Here is a 25381-nt window from a genome sequence, read left to right on the forward strand (position 1 = left end):
CCTAGGAGATATGTCAAGGTTTTAGTAGTGTTGAGGGCCTAGGAGACATGTCAAGGTTTTAGTAGTGTTGAGGGCCTAGGAGACATGTCAAGGTTTTAGTAGTGTTGAGGGCCTAGGGGACATGTCAATGTTTTAGTAGTGTTGATGGCCTAGGAGACATGTCAAGGTTTTAGTAGTGTTGAGGGCCTAGGGGACATGTCAAGGTTTTAGTAGTGTTGAGGGCCTAGGAGACATGTCAAGGTTTTAGTAGTGTTGAGGGCCTAGGGGACATGTCAATGTTTTAGTAGTGTTGAGGGCCTAGGAGACATGTCAAGGTTTTAGTAGTGTTGATGGCCTAGGAGACATGTCAAGGTTTTAGTAGTGTTGAGGGCCTAGGGGACATGTCAATGTTTTAGTAGTGTTGAGGGCCTAGGAGACATGTCAAGGTTTTAGTAGTGTTGAGGGCCTAGGGGACATGTCAATGTTTTAGTAGTGTTGAGGGCCTAGGAGACATGTCAAGGTTTTAGTAGTGTTGAGGGCCTAGGGGACATGTCAATGTTTTAGTAGTGTTGAGGGCCTAGGAGACATGTCAATGTTTTAGTAGTGTTGAGGGCCTAGGAGACATGTCAAGGTTTTAGTAGTGTTGAGGGCCTAGGAGACATGTCAATGTTTTAGTAGTGTTGAGGGCCTAGGGGACATGTCAAGGTTTTAGTAGTGTTGAGGGCCTAGGGGACATGTCAATGTTTTAGTAGTGTTGAGGGCCTAGGAGACATGTCAAGGTTTTAGTAGTGTTGAGGGCCTAGGAGACATGTCAAGGTTTTAGTAGTGTTGAGGGCCTAGGAGACATGTCAAGGTTTTAGTAGTGTTGAGGGCCTAGGAGACATGTCAAGGTTTTAGTAGTGTTGAGGGCCTAGGGGACATGTCAAGGTTTTAGTAGTGTTGAGGGCCTAGGAGACATGTCAAGGTTTTAGTAGTGTTGAGGGCCTAGGAGACATGTCAAGGTTTTAGTAGTGTTGAGGGCCTAGGAGACATGTCAAGGTTTTAGTAGTGTTGAGGGCCTAGGAGACATGTCAAGGTTTTAGTAGTGTTGAGGGCCTAGGGGACATGTCAAGGTTTTAGTAGTGTTGAGGGCCTAGGAGACATGTCAAGGTTTTAGTAGTGTTGAGGGCCTAGGGGACATGTCAAGGTTTTAGTAGTGTTGAGGGCCTAGGAGACATGTCAATGTTTTAGTAGTGTTGAGGGCCTAGGGGACATGTCAATGTTTTAGTAGTGTTGAGGGCCTAGGAGACATGTGAAGGTTTTAGTAGTGTTGAGGGCCTAGGGGACATGTCAATGTTTTAGTAGTGTTGAGGGCCTAGGAGACATGTCAATGTTTTAGTAGTGTTGAGGGCCTAGGAGACATGTCAAGGTTTTAGTAGTGTTGAGGGCCTAGGAGACATGTCAATGTTTTAGTAGTGTTGAGGGCCTAGGGGACATGTCAAGGTTTTAGTAGTGTTGAGGGCCTAGGGGACATGTCAATGTTTTAGTAGTGTTGAGGGCCTAGGAGACATGTCAAGGTTTTAGTAGTGTTGAGGGCCTAGGAGACATGTCAAGGTTTTAGTAGTGTTGAGGGCCTAGGGGACATGTCAATGTTTTAGTAGTGTTGAGGGCCTAGGAGACATGTCAAGGTTTTAGTAGTGTTGAGGGCCTAGGAGATATGTCAAGGTTTTAGTAGTGTTGAGGGCCTAGGAGACATGTCAAGGTTTTAGTAGTGTTGAGGGCCTAGGGGACATGTCAAGGTTTTAGTAGTGTTGAGGGCCTAGGGGACATGTCAATGTTTTAGTAGTGTTGAGGGCCTAGGAGACATGTCAAGGTTTTAGTAGTGTTGAGGGCCTAGGGGACATGTCAAGGTTTTAGTAGTGTTGAGGGCCTAGGAGACATGTCAAGGTTTTAGTAGTGTTGAGGGCCTAGGGGACATGTCAATGTTTTAGTAGTGTTGAGGGCCTAGGAGACATGTCAAGGTTTTAGTAGTGTTGAGGGCCTAGGAGACATGTCAAGGTTTTAGTAGTGTTGAGGGCCTAGGGGACATGTCAATGTTTTAGTAGTGTTGAGGGCCTAGGAGACATGTCAAGGTTTTAGTAGTGTTGAGGGCCTAGGGGACATGTCAATGTTTTAGTAGTGTTGAGGGCCTAGGGGACATGTCAAGGTTTTAGTAGTGTTGAGGGCCTAGGGGACATGTCAATGTTTTAGTAGTGTTGAGGGCCTAGGAGACATGTCAATGTTTTAGTAGTGTTGAGGGCCTAGGAGACATGTCAAGGTTTTAGTAGTGTTGAGGGCCTAGGAGACATGTCAATGTTTTAGTAGTGTTGAGGGCCTAGGGGACATGTCAAGGTTTTAGTAGTGTTGAGGGCCTAGGGGACATGTCAATGTTTTAGTAGTGTTGAGGGCCTAGGAGACATGTCAAGGTTTTAGTAGTGTTGAGGGCCTAGGAGACATGTCAAGGTTTTAGTAGTGTTGAGGGCCTAGGAGACATGTCAAGGTTTTAGTAGTGTTGAGGGCCTAGGAGACATGTCAAGGTTTTAGTAGTGTTGAGGGCCTAGGGGACATGTCAAGGTTTTAGTAGTGTTGAGGGCCTAGGAGACATGTCAAGGTTTTAGTAGTGTTGAGGGCCTAGGAGACATGTCAAGGTTTTAGTAGTGTTGAGGGCCTAGGAGACATGTCAAGGTTTTAGTAGTGTTGAGGGCCTAGGAGACATGTCAAGGTTTTAGTAGTGTTGAGGGCCTAGGAGACATGTCAAGGTTTTAGTAGTGTTGAGGGCCTAGGGGACATGTCAAGGTTTTAGTAGTGTTGAGGGCCTAGGGGACATGTCAAGGTTTTAGTAGTGTTGAGGGCCTAGGGGACATGTCAAGGTTTTAGTAGTGTTGAGGGCCTAGGAGACATGTCAAGGTTTTAGTAGTGTTGAGGGCCTAGGAGACATGTCAAGGTTTTAGTAGTGTTGAGGGCCTAGGAGACATGTCAAGGTTTTAGTAGTGTTGAGGGCCTAGGAGACATGTCAAGGTTTTAGTAGTGTTGAGGGCCTAGGGGACATGTCAAGGTTTTAGTAGTGTTGAGGGCCTAGGAGACATGTCAAGGTTTTAGTAGTGTTGAGGGCCTAGGGGACATGTCAATGTTTTAGTAGTGTTGAGGGCCTAGGGGACATGTCAATGTTTTAGTAGTGTTGAGGGCCCAGGAGACATGTCAATGTTTTAGTAGTGTTGAGGGCCTAGGGGACATGTCAATGTTTTAGTAGTGTTGAGGGCCTAGGGGACATGTCAATGTTTTAGTAGTGTTGAGGGCCTAGGAGACATGTCAATGTTTTAGTAGTGTTGAGGGCCTAGGAGACATGTCAAGGTTTTAGTAGTGTTGAGGGCCTAGGGGACATGTCAATGTTTTAGTAGTGTTGAGGGCCTAGGGGACATGTCAAGGTTTTAGTAGTGTTGAGGGCCTAGGGGACATGTCAATGTTTTAGTAGTGTTGAGGGCCTAGGGGACATGTCAATGTTTTAGTAGTGTTGAGGGCCCAGGAGACATGTCAATGTTTTAGTAGTGTTGAGGGCCTAGGGGACATGTCAATGTTTTAGTAGTGTTGAGGGCCTAGGGGACATGTCAATGTTTTAGTAGTGTTGAGGGCCTAGGAGACATGTCAATGTTTTAGTAGTGTTGAGGGCCTAGGAGACATGTCAAGGTTTTAGTAGTGTTGAGGGCCTAGGGGACATGTCAAGGTTTTAGTAGTGTTGAGGGCCTAGGGGACATGTCAATGTTTTAGTAGTGTTGAGGGCCTAGGGGACATGTCAATGTTTTAGTAGTGTTGAGGGCCTAGGAGACATGTCAAGGTTTTAGTAGTGTTGAGGGCCTAGGAGACATGTCAATGTTTTAGTAGTGTTGAGGGCCTAGGAGACATGTCAAGGTTTTAGTAGTGTTGAGGGCCTAGGAGACATGTCAAGGTTTTAGTAGTGTTGAGGGCCCAGGGGACATGTCAAGGTTTTAGTAGTGTTGAGGGCCTAGGAGACATGTCAAGGTTTTAGTAGTGTTGAGGGCCTAGGAGACATGTCAATGTTTTAGTAGTGTTGAGGGCCTAGGAGACATGTCAAGGTTTTAGTAGTGTTGAGGGCCTAGGAGACATGTCAATGTTTTAGTAGTGTTGAGGGCCTAGGAGACATGTCAATGTTTTAGTAGTGTTGAGGGCCTAGGAGACATGTCAAGGTTTTAGTAGTGTTGAGGGCCTAGGAGACATGTCAATGTTTTAGTAGTGTTGAGGGCCTAGGAGACATGTCAAGGTTTTAGTAGTGTTGAGGGCCTAGGAGACATGTCAATGTTTTAGTAGTGTTGAGGGCCTAGGAGACATGTCAATGTTTTAGTAGTGTTGAGGGCCTAGGAGACATGTCAATGTTTTAGTAGTGTTGAGGGCCTAGGAGACATGTCAATGTTTTAGTAGTGTTGAGGGCCTAGGAGACATGTCAATGTTTTAGTAGTGTTGAGGGCCTAGGAGACATGTCAATGTTTTAGTAGTGTTGAGGGCCTAGGAGACATGTCAATGTTTTAGTAGTGTTGAGGGCCTAGGAGACATGTCAATGTTTTAGTAGTGTTGAGGGCCTAGGAGACATGTCAATGTTTTAGTAGTGTTGAGGGCCTAGGAGACATGCCAATGTTTTAGTAGTGTTGAGGGCCTAGGAGACATGTCAAGGTTTTAGTAGTGTTGAGGGCCTAGGAGACATGTCAATGTTTTAGTAGTGTTGAGGGCCTAGGAGACATGTCAACGTTTTAGTAGTGTTGAGGGCCTAGGAGACATGTCAACGTTTTAGTAGTGTTGAGGGCCTAGGAGACATGTCAATGTTTTAGTAGTGTTGAGGGCCTAGGAGACATGTCAATGTTTTAGTAGTGTTGAGGGCCTAGGGGACATGTCAATGTTTTAGTAGTGTTGAGGGCCTAGGGGACATGTCAAGGTTTTAGTAGTGTTGAGGGCCTAGGAGACATGTCAAGGTTTTAGTAGTGTTGAGGGCCTAGGAGACATGTCAATGTTTTAATAGTGTTGAGGGCCTAGGAGACATGTCAATGTTTTAGTAGTGTTGAGGGCCTAGGAGACATGTCAATGTTTTAATAGTGTTGAGGGCCTAGGAGACATGTCAATGTTTTAATAGTGTTGAGGGCCTAGGAGACATGTCAATGTTTTAATAGTGTTGAGGGCCTAGGAGACATGTCAATGTTTTAGTAGTGTTGAGGGCCTAGGAGACATGTCAATGTTTTAGTAGTGTTGAGGGCCTAGGAGACATGTCAATGTTTTAGTAGTGTTGAGGGCCTAGGAGACATGTCAATGTTTTAGTAGTGTTGAGGGCCTAGGAGACATGTCAATGTTTTAGTAGTGTTGAGGGCCTAGGAGACATGTCAAGGTTTTAGTAGTGTTGAGGGCCTAGGAGACATGTCAATGTTTTAGTAGTGTTGAGGGCCTAGGAGACATGTCAATGTTTTAGTAGTGTTGAGGGCCTAGGAGACATGTCAATGTTTTAGTAGTGTTGAGGGCCTAGGAGACATGTCAATGTTTTAGTAGTGTTGAGGGCCTAGGAGACATGTCAATGTTTTAGTAGTGTTGAGGGCCTAGGAGACATGTCAAGGTTTTAGTAGTGTTGAGGGCCTAGGAGACATGTCAATGTTTTAGTAGTGTTGAGGGCCTAGGGGACATGTCAATGTTTTAGTAGTGTTGAGGGCCTAGGGGACATGTCAAGGTTTTAGTAGTGTTGAGGGCCTAGGAGACATGTCAACGTTTTAGTAGTGTTGAGGGCCTAGGAGACATGTCAACGTTTTAGTAGTGTTGAGGGCCTAGGAGACATGTCAATGTTTTAGTAGTGTTGAGGGCCTAGGAGACATGTTCATGTTTTAGTAGTGTTGAGGGCCTAGGGGACATGTCAATGTTTTAGTAGTGTTGAGGGCCTAGGGGACATGTCAAGGTTTTAGTAGTGTTGAGGGCCTAGGAGACATGTCAAGGTTTTAGTAGTGTTGAGGGCCTAGGAGACATGTCAATGTTTTAATAGTGTTGAGGGCCTAGGAGACATGTCAATGTTTTAATAGTGTTGAGGGCCTAGGAGACATGTCAATGTTTTAGTAGTGTTGAGGGCCTAGGAGACATGTCAATGTTTTAGTAGTGTTGAGGGCCTAGGAGACATGTCAAGGTTTTAGTAGTGTTGAGGGCCTAGGAGACATGTCAATGTTTTAGTAGTGTTGAGGGCCTAGGAGACATGTCAATGTTTTAGTAGTGTTGAGGGCCTAGGAGACATGTCAATGTTTTAGTAGTGTTGAGGGCCTAGGAGACATGTCAATGTTTTAGTAGTGTTGAGGGCCTAGGAGACATGTCAATGTTTTAGTAGTGTGTGAGGGCCTAGGAGACATGTCAATGTTTTAGTAGTGTTGAGGGCCTAGGAGACATGTCAATGTTTTAGTAGTGTTGAGGGCCTAGGAGACATGTCAATGTTTTAGTAGTGTTGAGGGCCTAGGAGACATGTCAATGTTTTAGTAGTGTTGAGGGCCTAGGAGACATGTCAATGTTTTAGTAGTGTTGAGGGCCTAGGAGACATGTCAATGTTTTAGTAGTGTTGAGGGCCTAGGTTTTAGTAGTGACATGTCAATGTTTTAGTAGTGTTGAGGGCCTAGGAGACATGTCAAGGTTTTAGTAGTGTTGAGGGCCTAGGAGACATGTCAAGGTTTTAGTAGTGTTGAGGGCCTAGGAGACATGTCAAGGTTTTAGTAGTGTTGAGGGCCTAGGAGACATGTCAAGGTTTTAGTAGTGTTGAGGGCCTAGGAGACATGTCAAGGTTTTAGTAGTGTTGAGGGCCTAGGAGACATGTCAAGGTTTTAGTAGTGTTGAGGGCCTAGGAGACATGTCAAGGTTTTAGTAGTGTTGAGGGCCTAGGAGACATGTCTAGGTTTTAGTAGTGTTGAGGGCCTAGGAGACATGTCAAGGTTTTAGTAGTGTTGAGGGCCTAGGAGACATGTCAAGGTTTTAGTAGTGTTGAGGGCCTAGGAGACATGTCAACGTTTTAGTAGTGTTGAGGGCCTAGGAGACATGTCAAGGTTTTAGTAGTGTTGAGGGCCTAGGAGACATGTCAAGGTTTTAGTAGTGTTGAGGGCCCAGGAGACATGTCAAGGTTTTAGTAGTGTTGAGGGCCTAGGAGACATGTCAACGTTTTAGTAGTGTTGAGGGCCTAGGAGACATGTCAAGGTTTTAGTAGTGTTGAGGGCCTAGGAGACATGTCAATGTTTTAGTAGTGTTGAGGGCCTAGGAGACATGTCAATGTTTTAGTAGTGTTGAGGGCCTAGGAGACATGTCAAGGTTTTAGTAGTGTTGAGGGCCTAGGAGACATGTCAACATTTTAGTAGTGTTGAGGGCCTAGGAGACATGTCAAGGTTTTAGTAGTGTTGAGGGCCTAGGAGACATGTCAAGGTTTTAGTAGTGTTGAGGGCCTAGGAGACATGTCAACGTTTTAGTAGTGTTGAGGGCCTAGGAGACATGTCAACGTTTTAGTAGTGTTGAGGGCCTAGGAGACATGTCAATGTTTTAGTAGTGTTGAGGGCCTAGGAGACATGTCAATGTTTTAGTAGTGTTGAGGGCCTAGGAGACATGTCAATGTTTTAGTAGTGTTGAGGGCCTAGGAGACATGTCAATGTTTTAGTAGTGTTGAGGGCCTAGGAGACATGTCAATGTTTTAGTAGTGTTGAGGGCCTAGGAGACATGTCAATGTTTTAGTAGTGTTGAGGGCCTAGGAGACATGTCAATGTTTTAGTAGTGTTGAGGGCCTAGGAGACATGCCAATGTTTTAGTAGTGTTGAGGGCCTAGGAGACATGTCAAGGTTTTAGTAGTGTTGAGGGCCTAGGAGACATGTCAATGTTTTAGTAGTGTTGAGGGCCTAGGAGACATGTCAACGTTTTAGTAGTGTTGAGGGCCTAGGAGACATGTCAACGTTTTAGTAGTGTTGAGGGCCTAGGAGACATGTCAATGTTTTAGTAGTGTTGAGGGCCTAGGAGACATGTCAATGTTTTAGTAGTGTTGAGGGCCTAGGGGACATGTCAATGTTTTAGTAGTGTTGAGGGCCTAGGGGACATGTCAAGGTTTTAGTAGTGTTGAGGGCCTAGGAGACATGTCAAGGTTTTAGTAGTGTTGAGGGCCTAGGAGACATGTCAATGTTTTAATAGTGTTGAGGGCCTAGGAGACATGTCAATGTTTTAGTAGTGTTGAGGGCCTAGGAGACATGTCAATGTTTTAATAGTGTTGAGGGCCTAGGAGACATGTCAATGTTTTAATAGTGTTGAGGGCCTAGGAGACATGTCAATGTTTTAATAGTGTTGAGGGCCTAGGAGACATGTCAATGTTTTAGTAGTGTTGAGGGCCTAGGAGACATGTCAATGTTTTAGTAGTGTTGAGGGCCTAGGAGACATGTCAATGTTTTAGTAGTGTTGAGAGCCTAGGAGACATGTCAATGTTTTAGTAGTGTTGAGGGCCTAGGAGACATGTCAATGTTTTAGTAGTGTTGAGGGCCTAGGAGACATGTCAAGGTTTTAGTAGTGTTGAGGGCCTAGGAGACATGTCAATGTTTTAGTAGTGTTGAGGGCCTAGGAGACATGTCAATGTTTTAGTAGTGTTGAGGGCCTAGGAGACATGTCAATGTTTTAGTAGTGTTGAGGGCCTAGGAGACATGTCAATGTTTTAGTAGTGTTGAGGGCCTAGGAGACATGTCAATGTTTTAGTAGTGTTGAGGGCCTAGGAGACATGTCAAGGTTTTAGTAGTGTTGAGGGCCTAGGAGACATGTCAATGTTTTAGTAGTGTTGAGGGCCTAGGGGACATGTCAATGTTTTAGTAGTGTTGAGGGCCTAGGGGACATGTCAAGGTTTTAGTAGTGTTGAGGGCCTAGGAGACATGTCAACGTTTTAGTAGTGTTGAGGGCCTAGGAGACATGTCAACGTTTTAGTAGTGTTGAGGGCCTAGGAGACATGTCAATGTTTTAGTAGTGTTGAGGGCCTAGGAGACATGTTCATGTTTTAGTAGTGTTGAGGGCCTAGGGGACATGTCAATGTTTTAGTAGTGTTGAGGGCCTAGGGGACATGTCAAGGTTTTAGTAGTGTTGAGGGCCTAGGAGACATGTCAAGGTTTTAGTAGTGTTGAGGGCCTAGGAGACATGTCAATGTTTTAATAGTGTTGAGGGCCTAGGAGACATGTCAATGTTTTAATAGTGTTGAGGGCCTAGGAGACATGTCAATGTTTTAGTAGTGTTGAGGGCCTAGGAGACATGTCAATGTCTTAGTAGTGTTGAGGGCCTAGGAGACATGTCAAGGTTTTAGTAGTGTTGAGGGCCTAGGAGACATGTCAATGTTTTAGTAGTGTTGAGGGCCTAGGAGACATGTCAATGTTTTAGTAGTGTTGAGGGCCTAGGAGACATGTCAATGTTTTAGTAGTGTTGAGGGCCTAGGAGACATGTCAATGTTTTAGTAGTGTTGAGGGCCTAGGAGACATGTCAATGTTTTAGTAGTGTTGAGGGCCTAGGAGACATGTCAATGTTTTAGTAGTGTTGAGGGCCTAGGAGACATGTCAATGTTTTAGTAGTGTTGAGGGCCTAGGAGACATGTCAATGTTTTAGTAGTGTTGAGGGCCTAGGAGACATGTCAATGTTTTAGTAGTGTTGAGGGCCTAGGAGACATGTCAAGGTTTTAGTAGTGTTGAGGGCCTAGGAGACATGTCAATGTTTTAGTAGTGTTGAGGGCCTAGGAGACATGTCAATGTTTTAGTAGTGTTGAGGGCCTAGGGGACATGTCAATGTTTTAGTAGTGTTGAGGGCCTAGGAGACATGTCAAGGTTTTAGTAGTGTTGAGGGCCTAGGAGACATGTCAATGTTTTAGTAGTGTTGAGGGCCTAGGAGACATGTCAATGTTTTAGTAGTGTTGAGGGCCTAGGAGACATGTCAATGTTTTAGTAGTGTTGAGGGCCTAGGAGACATGTCAAGGTTTTAGTAGTGTTGAGGGCCTAGGAGACATGTCAATGTTTTAGTAGTGTTGAGGGCCTAGGGGACATGTCAATGTTTTAGTAGTGTTGAGGGCCTAGGAGACATGTCAAGGATTTAGTAGTGTTGAGGGCCTAGGGGACATGTCAATGTTTTAGTAGTGTTGAGGGCCTAGGGGACATGTCAATGTTTTAGTAGTGTTGAGGGCCTAGGAGACATGTCAATGTTTTAGTAGTGTTGAGGGCCTAGGAGACATGTCAATGTTTTAGTAGTGTTGAGGGCCTAGGAGACATGTCAATGTTTTAGTAGTGTTGAGGGCCTAGGAGACATGTCAAGGTTTTAGTAGTGTTGAGGGCCTAGGAGACATGTCAATGTTTTAATAGTGTTGAGGGCCTAGGAGACATGTCAATGTTTTAGTAGTGTTGAGGGCCTAGGAGACATGTCAATGTTTTAGTAGTGTTGAGGGCCTAGGAGACATGTCAATGTTTTAGTAGTGTTGAGGGCCTAGGAGACATGTCAATGTTTTAGTAGTGTTGAGGGCCTAGGAGACATGTCAATGTTTTAGTAGTGTTGAGGGCCTAGGAGACATGTCAAGGTTTTAGTAGTGTTGAGGGCCTAGGAGACATGTCAATGTTTTAGTAGTGTTGAGGGCCTAGGGGACATGTCAATGTTTTAGTAGTGTTGAGGGCCTAGGAGACATGTCAAGGATTTAGTAGTGTTGAGGGCCTAGGGGACATGTCAATGTTTTAGTAGTGTTGAGGGCCTAGGGGACATGTCAATGTTTTAGTAGTGTTGAGGGCCTAGGGGACATGTCAATGTTTTAGTAGTGTTGAGGGCCTAGGAGACATGTCAAGGTTTTAGTAGTGTTGAGGGCCTAGGGGACATGTCAATGTTTTAGTAGTGTTGAGGGCCTAGGAGACATGTCAAGGTTTTAGTAGTGTTGAGGGCCTAGGAGACATGTCAAGGTTTTAGTAGTGTTGAGGGCCTAGGAGACATGTCAAGGTTTTAGTAGTGTTGAGGGCCTAGGAGACATGTCAAGGTTTTAGTAGTGTTGAGGGCCTAGGAGACATGTCAAGGTTTTAGTAGTGTTGAGGGCCTAGGAGACATGTCAAGGTTTTAGTAGTGTTGAGGGCCTAGGAGACATGTCAAGGTTTTAGTAGTGTTGAGGGCCTAGGAGACATGTCAAGGTTTTAGTAGTGTTGAGGGCCTAGGAGACATGTCAAGGTTTTAGTAGTGTTGAGGGCCTAGGAGACATGTCAAGGTTTTAGTAGTGTTGAGGGCCTAGGAGACATGTCAAGGTTTTAGTAGTGTTGAGGGCCTAGGAGACATGTCAACGTTTTAGTAGTGTTGAGGGCCTAGGAGACATGTCAAGGTTTTAGTAGTGTTGAGGGCCTAGGAGACATGTCAAGGTTTTAGTAGTGTTGAGGGCCCAGGAGACATGTCAAGGTTTTAGTAGTGTTGAGGGCCTAGGAGACATGTCAACGTTTTAGTAGTGTTGAGGGCCTAGGAGACATGTCAAGGTTTTAGTAGTGTTGAGGGCCTAGGAGACATGTCAATGTTTTAGTAGTGTTGAGGGCCTAGGAGACATGTCAAGGTTTTAGTAGTGTTGAGGGCCTAGGAGACATGTCAAGGTTTTAGTAGTGTTGAGGGCCTAGGAGACATGTCAACATTTTAGTAGTGTTGAGGGCCTAGGAGACATGTCAAGGTTTTAGTAGTGTTGAGGGCCTAGGAGACATGTCAAGGTTTTAGTAGTGTTGAGGGCCTAGGAGACATGTCAAGGTTTAAGTAGTGTTGAGGGCCTAGGGGACATGTCAATGTTTTAGTAGTGTTGAGGGCCTAGGAGACATGTCAAGGTTTTAGTAGTGTTGAGGGCCTAGGAGACATGTCAAGGTTTTAGTAGTGTTGAGGGCCTAGGAGACATGTCAAGGTTTTAGTAGTGTTGAGGGCCTAGGAGACATGTCAAGGTTTTAGTAGTGTTGAGGGCCTAGGAGACATGTCAAGGTTTAAGTAGTGTTGAGGGCCTAGGGGACATGTCAATGTTTTAGTAGTGTTGAGGGCCTAGGAGACATGTCAAGGTTTTAGTAGTGTTGAGGGCCTAGGAGACATGTCAAGGTTTTAGTAGTGTTGAGGGCCTAGGAGACATGTCAAGGTTTTAGTAGTGTTGAGTTGAGAGCCTAGGAGACATGTCAAGGTTTTAGTAGTGTTGAGGGCCTAGGAGACATGTCAAGGTTTTAGTAGTGTTGAGGGCCTAGGAGACATGTCAAGGTTTTAGTAGTGTTGAGGGCCTAGGAGACATGTCAAGGTTTTAGTAGTGTTGAGGGCCTAGGAGACATGTCAAGGTTTTAGTAGTGTTGAGGGCCTAGGAGACATGTCAAGGTTTTAGTAGTGTTGAGGGCCTAGGAGACATGTCAAGGTTTTAGTAGTGTTGAGGGCCTAGGAGACATGTCAAGGTTTTAGTAGTGTTGAGGGCCTAGGAGACATGTCAAGGTTTTAGTAGTGTTGAGGGCCTAGGAGACATGTCAAGGTTTTAGTAGTGTTGAGGGCCTAGGAGACATGTCAAGGTTTTAGTAGTGTTGAGGGCCTAGGAGACATGTCAAGGTTTTAGTAGTGTTGAGGGCCTAGGAGACATGTCAAGGTTTTAGTAGTGTTGAGGGCCTAGGAGACATGTCAACATTTTAGTAGTGTTGAGGGCCTAGGAGACATGTCAAGGTTTTAGTAGTGTTGAGGGCCTAGGAGACATGTCAAGGTTTTAGTAGTGTTGAGGGCCTAGGAGACATGTCAAGGTTTTAGTAGTGTTGAGGGCCTAGGAGACATGTCAAGGTTTTAGTAGTGTTGAGGGCCTAGGAGACATGTCAAGGTTTTAGTAGTGTTGAGGGCCTAGGAGACATGTCAAGGTTTTAGTAGTGTTGAGGGCCTAGGAGACATGTCAAGGTTTTAGTAGTGTTGAGGGCCTAGGAGACATGTCAAGGTTTTAGTGGTGTTGTGGGCCTAGGAGACATGTCAAGGTTTTAGTAGTGTTGAGGGCCTAGGAGACATGTCAAGGTTTTAGTAGTGTTGAGGGCCTAGGAGACATGTCAAGGTTTTAGTAGTGTTGAGGGCCTAGGAGACATGTCAAGGTTTTAGTAGTGTTGAGGGCCTAGGAGACATGTCAAGGTTTTAATAGTGTTGAGGGCCTAGGAGACATGTCAAGGTTTTAATAGTGTTGAGGGCCTAGGAGACATGTCAAGGTTTTAGTAGTGTTGAGGGCCTAGGAGACATGTCAAGGTTTTAGTAGTGTTGAGTTGAGAGCCTAGGAGACATGTCAAGGTTTTAGTAGTGTTGAGGGCCTAGGAGACATGTCAAGGTTTTAGTAGTGTTGAGGGCCTAGGAGACATGTCAAGGTTTTAGTAGTGTTGAGGGCCTAGGAGACATGTCAAGGTTTAAGTAGTGTTGAGGGCCTAGGGGACATGTCAATGTTTTAGTAGTGTTGAGGGCCTAGGAGACATGTCAAGGTTTTAGTAGTGTTGAGGGCCTAGGAGACATGTCAAGGTTTTAGTAGTGTTGAGGGCCTAGGAGACATGTCAAGGTTTTAGTAGTGTTGAGTTGAGAGCCTAGGAGACATGTCAAGGTTTTAGTAGTGTTGAGGGCCTAGGAGACATGTCAAGGTTTTAGTAGTGTTGAGGGCCTAGGAGACATGTCAAGGTTTTAGTAGTGTTGAGGGCCTAGGAGACATGTCAAGGTTTTAGTAGTGTTGAGGGCCTAGGAGACATGTCAAGGTTTTAGTAGTGTTGAGGGCCTAGGAGACATGTCAAGGTTTTAGTAGTGTTGAGGGCCTAGGAGACATGTCAAGGTTTTAGTAGTGTTGAGGGCCTAGGAGACATGTCAAGGTTTTAGTAGTGTTGAGGGCCTAGGAGACATGTCAAGGTTTTAGTAGTGTTGAGGGCCTAGGAGACATGTCAAGGTTTTAGTAGTGTTGAGGGCCTAGGAGACATGTCAACATTTTAGTAGTGTTGAGGGCCTAGGAGACATGTCAAGGTTTTAGTAGTGTTGAGGGCCTAGGAGACATGTCAAGGTTTTAGTAGTGTTGAGGGCCTAGGAGACATGTCAACATTTTAGTAGTGTTGAGGGCCTAGGAGACATGTCAAGGTTTTAGTAGTGTTGAGGGCCTAGGAGACATGTCAAGGTTTTAGTAGTGTTGAGGGCCTAGGAGACATGTCAAGGTTTTAGTAGTGTTGAGGGCCTAGGAGACATGTCAAGGTTTTAGTAGTGTTGAGGGCCTAGGAGACATGTCAAGGTTTTAGTAGTGTTGAGGGCCTAGGAGACATGTCAAGGTTTTAGTAGTGTTGAGGGCCTAGGAGACATGTCAAGGTTTTAGTAGTGTTGAGGGCCTAGGAGACATGTCAAGGTTTTAGTAGTGTTGAGGGCCTAGGAGACATGTCAAGGTTTTAGTAGTGTTGAGGGCCTAGGAGACATGTCAAGGTTTTAGTAGTGTTGAGGGCCTAGGAGACATGTCAAGGTTTTAGTAGTGTTGAGGGCCTAGGAGACATGTCAAGGTTTTAGTAGTGTTGAGGGCCTAGGAGACATGTCAAGGTTTTAGTAGTGTTGAGGGCCTAGGAGACATGTCAAGGTTTTAGTAGTGTTGAGGGCCTAGGAGACATGTCAAGGTTTTAGTGGTGTTGAGGGCCTAGGAGACATGTCAAGGTTTTAGTAGTGTTGAGGGCCTAGGAGACATGTCAAGGTTTTAGTAGTGTTGAGGGCCTAGGAGACATGTCAAGGTTTTAGTAGTGTTGAGGGCCTAGGAGACATGTCAAGGTTTTAGTAGTGTTGAGGGCCTAGGAGACATGTCAAGGTTTTAATAGTGTTGAGGGCCTAGGAGACATGTCAAGGTTTTAATAGTGTTGAGGGCCTAGGAGACATGTCAAGGTTTTAGTAGTGTTGAGGGCCTAGGAGACATGTCAAGGTTTTAGTAGTGTTGAGGGCCTAGGAGACATGTCAATGTTTGATGTCCGTGCAGAACAATAAAGAGCTCCGTTAGCTAAATTCACCTAATTCAACGCTATGGAAGTTCAGTTGCTAATTGTTTATCTAATTTGTTTCTATAATATGTCTGCCCATTTAGAGAACATGTGTTGTCTCAAAAGCACCCCAGAGGCTAAATGTCTATATCTTTGTGTGCTGTGGCCTTCACCTCCAGAGGATTTGTAGTGGTTCGGAGGGGTACTGGAAAGTCTTGTCCAGACACAGAGCCAAGCTGCTAGCCACCTCAACGTCATGGAGCAAGGTCTCACACCGACGATTCCCTAGCTTAATCTGGGGAGACACGCGTGGGTTGGAAAAGTGATAAACTCTGTCATTAAAACGCAGTAAACAACAGTTATAACTAATAAAGTCAATGTAGAGTGTGAGATCCTAACCTGGTCCCAGATGTCTGACATGAACATTATCATAGAGTTGGTAATTCGGCACAAACAGCTCTGAGGGGCTTTGAGAAACCCAAATTAGGCCCCACCTGTGCCTGTGTGGTGTAGGTGCCGTTGTGTAGTTCGAGAAACAGTTCTCCAGTCCAGGTGCACAGAAGAGAGGATTCCGCCTCGAGCTCAGAGAAGAGCCGGTCAGGACTGGACATCTGGACCCTAAGGTTAGAAACAATAAGACACACGTTACAGTCAATTATGTATAGAAACACGTGTATCCATGGTTACAGTGTAATAAAGAAACAAGTTACAATTACATACATGTGTTCAAATGACGCAACTACAGCCAGAGCCTTCAGAGAGTATTCACAGCCCTTGACTTCTTCCACATGTTGTTGTGTTTACAGCCTGCATTTAAAATGGATTCAATTGACATTTTGTGTCACCGATCCACACCCAATACCCCATAATGTCAAAGTGGAATTTTATTTGTAGAACAGTTTAGAAAATAATACAAAAAATGAAAAGCTGAAATGTCTTGAGTCAATCAGTATTCAACCCCTTTGTTATGTCAAGTCTAAATCAGTTCAGGAGTAAAAATGTGCTTAACAAGTCACATAATAAGCTGCATGGACTCACTCTGTGTTCAATAATAGTGTTTAACATGATTTTTGAATGACTACCTCGTCTCTCTATCCCACACATACAATTATCTGTAAGGTACCTCAGTCGAGCATTGAATTTAATGCACCGATTCAACCACAGAGACCAGGGAGGTTTTCCAATGCCTCGCAAAGAAGGGTACCACATTGGTGTAAAAATGTAAATATCCCTTTGAGCATGGTGAAGTTATTAATTACACTTTGGATGGTGTATCAATACACCCAGTGTCTACAATGACACAGGCGTCCTTCCTAACTCAGTTGCCGGAGAGGAAGGAAACCTCTCAGGGATTTCACCATGAAGCCAATGGTGACAATGAAACAGTTAAGAGTTTAATGGCTGTGATAAGAGAAAACTGAGGATGGATCAACAACCTATTCCCCCTCAGGAGACTGAAAAGATTTGGCATGGGTCCCCAGACCCTTAAAAAGTTCTACAGCTGCACCACCGAGAGCATCCTGACGGGTTGCATCACTGCCTTGTATGGCAACTGCTCGGCCTCCGACCGCAAGCCAATACTGAGGGTAGTGTGTACGGCCCAGTACATCACTGGAGCCTAGCTTCCTGCCATCCAGGACCTCTACACCAGGCGGTGTCAGAGGAAGGCCCGAAGAATTGTCAAAAGCCCCAACCCTAGTCATAGTCTGTTCTCTCTGCTACCGCACAGCAAGTGGTATCGTAGGTACCACAGGTAGCCTAGTGGTTAGAGTGTAGGGGCGACAGGTAGCCTAGAGTGTAGGGGTGGCAGGTAGAGCCTAGTGGTTAGAGTGTAGGGGTGGCAGGTAGAGCATAGTGGTTAGAGTGTAGGGGCGACATTACCCCCCCCCCCTCTTTTACACAGCTGCTACTCTCTGTTGTTATCATCTATGCATAGTCACTTTAATAACTCTACCTACATGTACATACTTCCTCAACTAACCGTTGCATCCGCACATTGACTCTGTACCGGTGCCCCCTGTATATAGCCTCCACATTGACTCTGTACTGGTACCCCCTGTATATAGCCTCCACATTGACTCTGTACTGGTACCCCCTGTATATAGCCTCCACACTGACTCTGTACTGGTACCCCCTGTATATAGCCTCCACATTGACTCTGTACTGGTACCCCCTGTATATAGCCTCCACATTGACTCTGTACTGGTACCCCCTGTATATAGCCTCCACATTGACTCTGTACTGGTACCCCCTGTATATAGCCTCCACATTGACTCTGTACCGGTATCCCCTGTATATAGCCTCCACATTGACTCTGTACCGGTACCCCCTGTATATAGCCTCCACATTGACTCTGTACCGGTACCCCCTGTATATAGCCTCCACATTGACTCTGTACCAGTACCCCCTGTATATAGTCTCCACATTGACTCTGTACCGGTACCCCCTGTATATAGTCTCCACATTGACTCTGTACCAGTACCCCCTGTATATAGCCTCCACATTGACTCTGTACTGGTACCCCCTGTATATAGCCTCCACATTGACTCTGTACCGGTACCCCCTGTATATAGCCTCCACATTGACTCTGTACCGGTACCCCCTGTATATAGCCTCCACATTGACTCTGTACTGGTACCCCCTGTATATAGTCTCATTACTAACCTGTACCCCATACATTCACTCTGTACCGGTACCCCCTGTATATAGCCTCCACATTGACTCTGTACCGGTACCCCCTGTATATAGCCTCCACATTGACTCTGTACCAGTACCCCCTGTATATAGCCTCCACATTGACTCTGTACCAGTACCCCCTGTATATAGCCTCCACATTGACATTGTACCGGTACCCCCTGTATATAGTCTCATTACTAACCGGTACCCCCTGTATATAGTCTCATTACTAACCTGTACCCCCTGTATATAGTCTCATTACTAACCTGTACCCCCTGTATATAGTCTCATTACTAACCTGTACCCCCTGTATATAGCCTCATTACTAACCGGTACCCCCTGTATATAGTCTCGCTATTTATTTATTTATTTATTTTTACCTTTATTTAACCAGGCAAGTCAGTTAAGAACAAATTCTTATTTTCAATGACGGCCTGGGAACAGTGGGTTAACTGCCTGTTCAGGGGCAGAACGACAGATTTTGTACCTTGTCAGCTCGGGGGTTTGAACTCTCAACCTTCCGGTTACTAGTCCAACGCTCTAACCACTAGGCTACACTGCCGCCCCAATTGTTATTTTACTGCTGCTCGTTAATCACTTATTATTTCTATATATTTTTGGTTTAAAAAAATGTTTTTTTAACTGCATTGTTGGTTAAGGGCTGTTAAGTCAGCCTGTTGTATTCGGTACGTGACTAATAAAATGAGATTTAATTTGAACCCACATCAGAGAGACATCCCTCTGAGCGGGAAAATAAATACAACACTCTTCGTGACTGTCTAGACCAGGGGGCAGCTGGTTCTATTTTAATGGTGGCTGTTGAGTCACGGTGGGTGTGGCGACCATGTGTGTGATTAATATCCTGTGTGTGTTAGGATGTGAGTGGTTCTGACCGAGGCAGTCCGTCTGTGTCCTGGACCCTGTCCAACCTGTCCAACATCAGCTGGGTGGGCCCTCCTCCTCCGTCTCCAAAACCAAACAGTGCTGCGCTGTGATTGGCTCGTCCTTTGTCCTTGTTGTTCTTCACCGTGTTGACCAGCTGAGGAGGAATGAGGAGGGGCTTCAGTACCCGGACCGAGTGTTCCTGTAAGGGTCTGTTAACCAGACCTAGTGCTCCTGTACCAGACCTAGTGTTCCTGTAAGGGTCTGTTAACCAGACCTAGTGCTCCTGTACCAGACCTAGTGCTTCTGTACCAGACCTAGTGCTTCTGTACCAGACCTAGTGCTTCTGTACCAGACCTAGTGCTTCTGTAAAGGTCCGTTTACCAGACCTAGTGCTCCTGTACCAGACCTAGTGCTTCTGTACCAGACCTAGTGCTTCTGTACCAGACCTAGTGCTTCTGTACCAGACCTAGTGCTCCTGTACCAGACCTAGTGCTTCTGTACCAGACCTAGTGCTTCTGTACCAGACCTAGTGCTCCTGTACCAGACCTAGTGCTCCTATAAGGGTCCGTTTACCAGACCTAGTGCTCCTGTACCAGACCTAGTGCTCCTGTACCAGACCTAGTGCTCCTGTACCAGACCTAGTGTTCCTGTACCAGACCTAGTGCTCCTGTAAGGGTCTGTTAACCAGACCTAGTGCTCCTGTACCAGACCTAGTGCTCCTGTACCAGACCTAGTGCTCCTGTACCAGACCTAGTGCTCCTATAAGGGTCCGTTTACCAGACCTAGTGCTCCTGTACCAGACCTAGTGCTCCTGTACCAGACCTAGTGCTTCTGTACCAGACCTAGTGCTTCTGTACCAGACCTAGTGCTTCTGTACCAGACCTAGTGCTTCTGTACCAGACCTAGTGCTTCTGTACCAGACCTAGTGCTTCTGTACCAGACCTAGTGCTCCTGTACCAGACCTAGTGTTCCTGTAAGGGTCTGTTAACCAGACCTAGTGCTCCTGTACCAGACCTAGTGCTCCTGTACCAGACCTAGTGCTTCTGTACCAGACCTAGTGCTCCTATAAGAGTCCGTTTACCAGACCTAGTGCTCCTGTACCAGACCTAGTGCTCCTGTACCAGACCTAGTGCTCCTGTAAGGGTCTGTTAACCAGACCTAGTGCTCCTGTACCAGACCTAGTGCTTCTGTACCAGACCTAGTGTTCCTGTAAGGGTCTGTTAACCAGACCTAGTGCTCCTGTACCAGACCTAGTGCTCCTGTACCAGACCTAGTGCTCCTGTAAGGGTCTGTTAACCAGACCTAGTGCTCCTGTACCAGACCTAGTGCTCCTGTACCAGACCTAGTGCTTCTGTACCAGACCTAGTGTTCCTGTAAGGGTCTGTTAACCAGACCTAGTGCTCCTGTACCAGACCTAGTGCTCCTGTACCAGACCTAGTGCTCCTGTACCAGACCTAGTGCTCCTGTACCAGACCTAGTGCTCCTGTACCAGACCTAGTGCTCCTGTACCAGACCTAGTGCTCCTATAAGAGTCCGTTTACCAGACCTAGTGCTCCTGTAAGGGTCCGTAGGGGGGGTAGGGGGTTGGGGGTTAGGGGGTAGGGGTTGATACTCACATCCTCCACCTTCCCCTTCATCTCATAGGAGTTCCCTGGGGGAAAGTGTGTCAGAACCTGAGAACCATCCAGACCCTCCCAGAAGAACGTGTTGTGCTGCAGGGAGAGGGGGGAAAGGGGGAGAGAGGGGGGACAGAGAGAGAGAAGGGTTCATTTAAAGCAGTGTTACCTAATGGTTACAAGGTAACACTCACAGGGAGAGAGAGAGGGGAGGACAGAGAGAGAGAGAGAGAGAGAGGAGGACAGAGAGAGAGAGGGGAAGACAGAGAGAGAGGGGGAAAGGGGGAGAGAGGGAGAGCAAGAGAGAGAGAGAGGGGAGGACAGAGAGAGGGGAGGACAGAGAGAGAGGGGGGGAAAGGGGGAGAGGGAGAGCAAGAGAGAGAGGGGTGGACAGAGAGAGAGCGGGGAAGACAGAGAGAGAGAGAGGGGGGAAAGTGGGAGAGAGGGAGAGCAAGAGAGAGAGGAGGACAGAGAGAAAGAGAGGAGGACAGAGAGAGAAAGGGGAGGACAGAGAGAGAGAGAGGGGGGAAAGGAGGAGAGAGGGAGAGAGGGAGAGAGAGGGGAGGACAGAGAGAGAGAGAGGGGGGGAGAGGGAGAGCAAGAGAGAGAGAGAGAGAGGGGGGGGCAGAGAGAGAGAGAGAGAGAGAGAGAGAGAGAGAGAGGGGGGAAAGGGGGAGAGAGGGAGAGCAAGAGAGAGAGAGGAGGAGAGGAGAGAGAGAGAGAGAGAGAGAGAGAGAGAGAGGAGGACAGAGAGGAGAGAGAGAGAGGGGGGGGGGAAAGGGGGAGAGAGAGAGAGCAAGAGAGAGAGAGAGAGAGAGAGGAGAGAGAGGAGAGAGAGAGAGGAGGACAGAGAGGAGAGAGAGAGACAGAGAACTCACAGGGAAGGTGTTGACGAGGTTCCAGCTGAGTTTCTGCGTCAGGAACCGTGTGATGCCTGAACCCTGCATCAACTGGGGGAGCTGGGCTGAGTAGCCAAACGTATCAGGCAACCAGAACTAGACAGTAAAACACACCACCTTAGAGACACTTTATCATACATACCCAAGCCACCTGATAGGAATGTGATGTATGGATGGGGAGGTACACATGTCTGGTGTAATGTTCTACCTCTTTGCAGTAGTTTCCAAACTCCTTCTTGAAGAATCTCTGTCCCTCCAGGAACTGTCTGACCATGGACTCACCTGATGGCAGGTTTCCATCCTAGAACATTACCATCCATTACCATCCATTACAATCCATTACTATCCATAACCATCCATTACCATTCATAACCATCCATAACCATCCATTACCATCCATAACCATCCATTACCATCCATAACCATCCATAACCATCCATAACCATCCATAACCATCCATAACCATCCATTACCATCCATTACTATCCATAACCATCCATTACCATCCATTACAATCCATAACCATCCATTACCATCCATAACCATCCATAACCATCCATAACCATCCATTACCATCCATAACCATCCATAACCATCCATTACCATCCATAACCATCCATTACCATCCATTACCATCCTTCCATTCCATACATAGAGATAATGACTTCAAATCTTAATATGACTTCAATAGGTTTGTCAAGGTTAATATGACTTCAATAGGTCTATCAAGGTTAATATGACTTCAATAGGTCTATCAAGGTTAATATGACTTCAATAGGTCTGTCAAGGTTAATATGACTTCAATAGGTCTATCAAGGTTAATATGACTTCAATAGGTCTATCAAGGTTAATATGACTTCAATAGGTCTATCAAGGTTAATATGACTTCAATAGGTCTATCAAGGTTAATATGACTTCAATAGGTCTGTCAAGGTTAATATGACTTCAATAGGTCTATCAAGGTTAATATGACTTCAATAGGTCTGTCAAGGTTAATATGACTTCAATAGGTTTGTCAAGGTTAATATGACTTCAATAGGTCTATCAAGGTTAATATGACTTCAATAGGTCTATCAAGGTTAATATGACTTCAATAGGTTTGTCAAGGTTAATATGACTTCAATAGGTTTGTCAAGGTTAATATGACTTCAATAGGTCTATCAAGGTTAATATGACTTCAATAGGTCTGTCAAGGTTAATATGACTTCAATAGGTTTGTCAAGGTTAATATGACTTCAATAGGTCTATCAAGGTTAATATGACTTCAATAGGTCTATCAAGGTTAATATGACTTCAATAGGTCTATCAAGGTTAATATGACTTCAATAGGTCTGTCAAGGTTATTGAGTTAATAACCATTTTAATGCTTTTCATTTATTTTACACCATTAACGCATTTTCTTAGTTTGACCCCGTGAACCATCCATAGTTCAAATTCAAGCCCCGGCAGCCGATGCGCTATTTTGACAACCAACCACTTGGTATTTCTCCTATTGTGTTGCCTTACAACCTGGAATTAAAATAGATTTCTGGGAGGGGGGGGGGGGGGTTGTATCATTTGATTTACACAACATGCCTACCACTTTGAAGATGCAAAATATTTTTGAATTGGAAACAAACAAGAAATAAGACACAAAAAAAACTGAAAGCTTTAGCGTGCATAACTATTCACCCCCCAAAGTCAATGCTTTTTAGAGTCACCCTTCTGCAGCAATTACAGCTGCAAGTCTCTTGGGGTATGTCTCTATAAGCTTGGCACATCTAGCCACTGGGATTTTTGCCCATTCTTCAAGGCAAAAAAACTGCTCCACAGATCATGTGACACTTAAATAAAGTCCACCTGTGTTCAATATATGTATATATACTGAGATCATGTGACACTTAAATAAAGTCTGCTTGTGTGCAATCTAACTAATTATGTGACTTCTGAAGGTAATTGGTTGCACCAGATCTTATTTAGGGGCTTCATAGCAAAGGGGGTGAATACATACAGTTGAAGTCAGAAGTTTACATACACTTTAGCCAAATACATTTAAACTCAGTTTCACAATTCCTGACATTTAATCCTAGTAAAAATTCCCTGTGTTAGGTCAGTTAGGATCACCAATTTTGTTATGGAATGTGAAATGTCAGAGTAATATTAGAGAGAAATTATTTATTTCAGATTTTATTTCTTCGATCACATCATATTCCCATTGGGTCAGAAGTTTACATACACTCAATTAGTATTTGGTAGAATTGCCTTTAAATTGTTTAACTTGGGTCAAATGTTTGGGGTAGCCTTCCACAAGATTCCCACAATAAGTTGGGTGAATTTTGGCCCATTCCTCCTGACAGAGCTGGTGTAACTGAGTCAGGTTTGTGGGCCTCCTTGCTCGCACACGCTTTTTAAGTTCTGCCCACACATTTCCTATAGGATTGAGGTCAGGGCTTTGTGATGGCCACTCCGATACCGTGACTTTGTTGTCCTTAAGCCATTTTGCCACAACTTTGAAAGTATGCTTGGGGTCAATTTGGAAGACCCATTTGCGACCAAGCTTTAACTCACTGACTGATGTCTTGAGATGTTGCTTCAATATATCCACAACATTTTCCTTCCTCATGATTCCATCTATTTTGTGTAGTGCACCAGTCCCTCCTGCAGCAAAGCACCCCCACAACATGATGCTGCCACCCACGTGCTTCACGGTTGGGATGGTGTTCTTCGGCTTTCAAGCCTCCCCCTTTTTCCTCCAAACATAACGATGGTCATTATGGCCAAACAGTTCTATTATTGTTTCATCAGACCGAAGGACATTTCTCCAAAAAGTACGATCTTTCTCCCCATGTGCAGTTGCAAACCATAGTCTGGATTTTTTATGGCGGTTTTGGAGCAGTGGCTTCTTCCTTGCTGAGCGGCCTTTCAGGTTATGTCGATATAGGACTCGTTTTACTGTGGATATAGATACTTTTGTACCTGTTTCCTCCAGCATCTTCACAAGGTCCTTTGCTGTTGTTCTGGGATTGATTTGCACTTTTCACATCAAAGTACGTTCATCTCTAGGAGACAGAACGTGTCTCCTTCCTGAGCGGCATGACGGCTGCGTGGTCCCATGGTGTTTATACTTGCATACTATTGTTTGTACAGATGAAAGTGGTCAGGCATTTGGAAATTGCGCCCAAGGATGAAGCAGACTTGTGGAGTTCTACAATTATTTTCTGAGGTCTTGGCTGATGTCTTTAATAGGAAATACATCTGCAAGCTACTGTACTTGTATGGCTGAGTGATGAAACCACTTTACTAGCTTGCTACTTGTATGACTGAATGATGTACGCTAGTAAGGGCTTTTAAACGGCAAATTCTATTTTAAAATCACTCCCAGATGGCTCTCTGGATAAAACCAAAGTTATTTGCATCTACAACAAGGCTGAACAACAGGAAGTTGCAAATGAGCTAAAGAAGGAGTCACTCGCACAAGATGGAATTCCACTCTGCGAGAGAGAGCGAGAGAGGGGAGAGACAGAGAGACAAATGAGAGAGAGTGAGAGAGCGAGGGGAGAGAGGGAGAGAGGGGAGAAACAGAGAGACAAATGAGAGAGAGAGAGAGCGAGGGGAGAGAGAGAGAGAGAGAGAGAGAGAGAGAGAGAGAGAGAGAGAGAGAGAGAGAGAGAGAGAGAGAGAGAGAGAGAGAGAGAGGGGGGGAGAGAGAGAGAGACAAATGAGAGAGAGAGAGAGAGAGAGAGAGAGAGAGAGAGAGAGAGAGAGAGAGAGAGAGAGAGAGAGTCTCTCACAATTGATTGAAGTGAGACAGGTTTATACTCTGTGGAATTCATGAAATTGTTGGACAGGTTTATTATACTCTGTGTTGTTTGTATCCATAGAGCCGGTTCTTTGTTTTTCTTATAGTGTTTGTGAGAGAGAATTTATGAGGCAGAATTAGTTGGCCTACTTGTGTCACGCCCTGACCTTAGTTCCTTTTTTATTGATCTGTTTTAGTTTGATCAGGGTGTGAGTTGGGGTGGGCATTCTGTTGTTTTCTATGTGTTTGGCCTGGTATGGTTCCCAAACAGAGGCAGCTGTCTATCGTTGTCTCTGATTGAGAACCATACTTAGGCAGCCTTTTCCCACCTGGTGTTTGTGGGTAGTTGTTTCCTGTTTTGTGTTGTGTCACCTTTCAGGACTGTTTCGATTTAGTTGTTTCACTTTGTTATTTTGTATTTCTTGTTCAGTTATATTATATTACCATGCTGCGTTTTGGTCCGATCTTTCCTGTTACTCAGATGAAGAAGATCGTTACAACTTGGAACATGAATAAATTACAGAACTTTTGTATTTATTAACTTGTTTATGGTGA

General features: G+C 45.2%; 1 protein-coding gene across 1 annotated transcript in view; it reads right to left on the bottom strand.

Moving 5' to 3' along the window:
- Positions 1-25381, bottom strand: part of man2c1 (mannosidase, alpha, class 2C, member 1) — an 89321-nt gene that overhangs the window by 23651 nt on the left and 40289 nt on the right. The window contains exons 9-14 of the mRNA XM_064990234.1: positions 21257-21349; positions 21028-21144; positions 20150-20245; positions 18542-18687; positions 15467-15590; positions 15146-15267 (exon numbers count right to left, since the gene is read on the bottom strand). Of these exons, the coding sequence (XP_064846306.1) occupies positions 15146-15267; positions 15467-15590; positions 18542-18687; positions 20150-20245; positions 21028-21144; positions 21257-21349 (698 nt within the window). The remainder of the gene's footprint in view (positions 1-15145; positions 15268-15466; positions 15591-18541; positions 18688-20149; positions 20246-21027; positions 21145-21256; positions 21350-25381) is intronic.

This window comes from Oncorhynchus masou, chromosome 15 (assembly GCF_036934945.1).
Source record: "Oncorhynchus masou masou isolate Uvic2021 chromosome 15, UVic_Omas_1.1, whole genome shotgun sequence".
Classification (NCBI taxonomy): domain Eukaryota; kingdom Metazoa; phylum Chordata; class Actinopteri; order Salmoniformes; family Salmonidae; genus Oncorhynchus; species Oncorhynchus masou.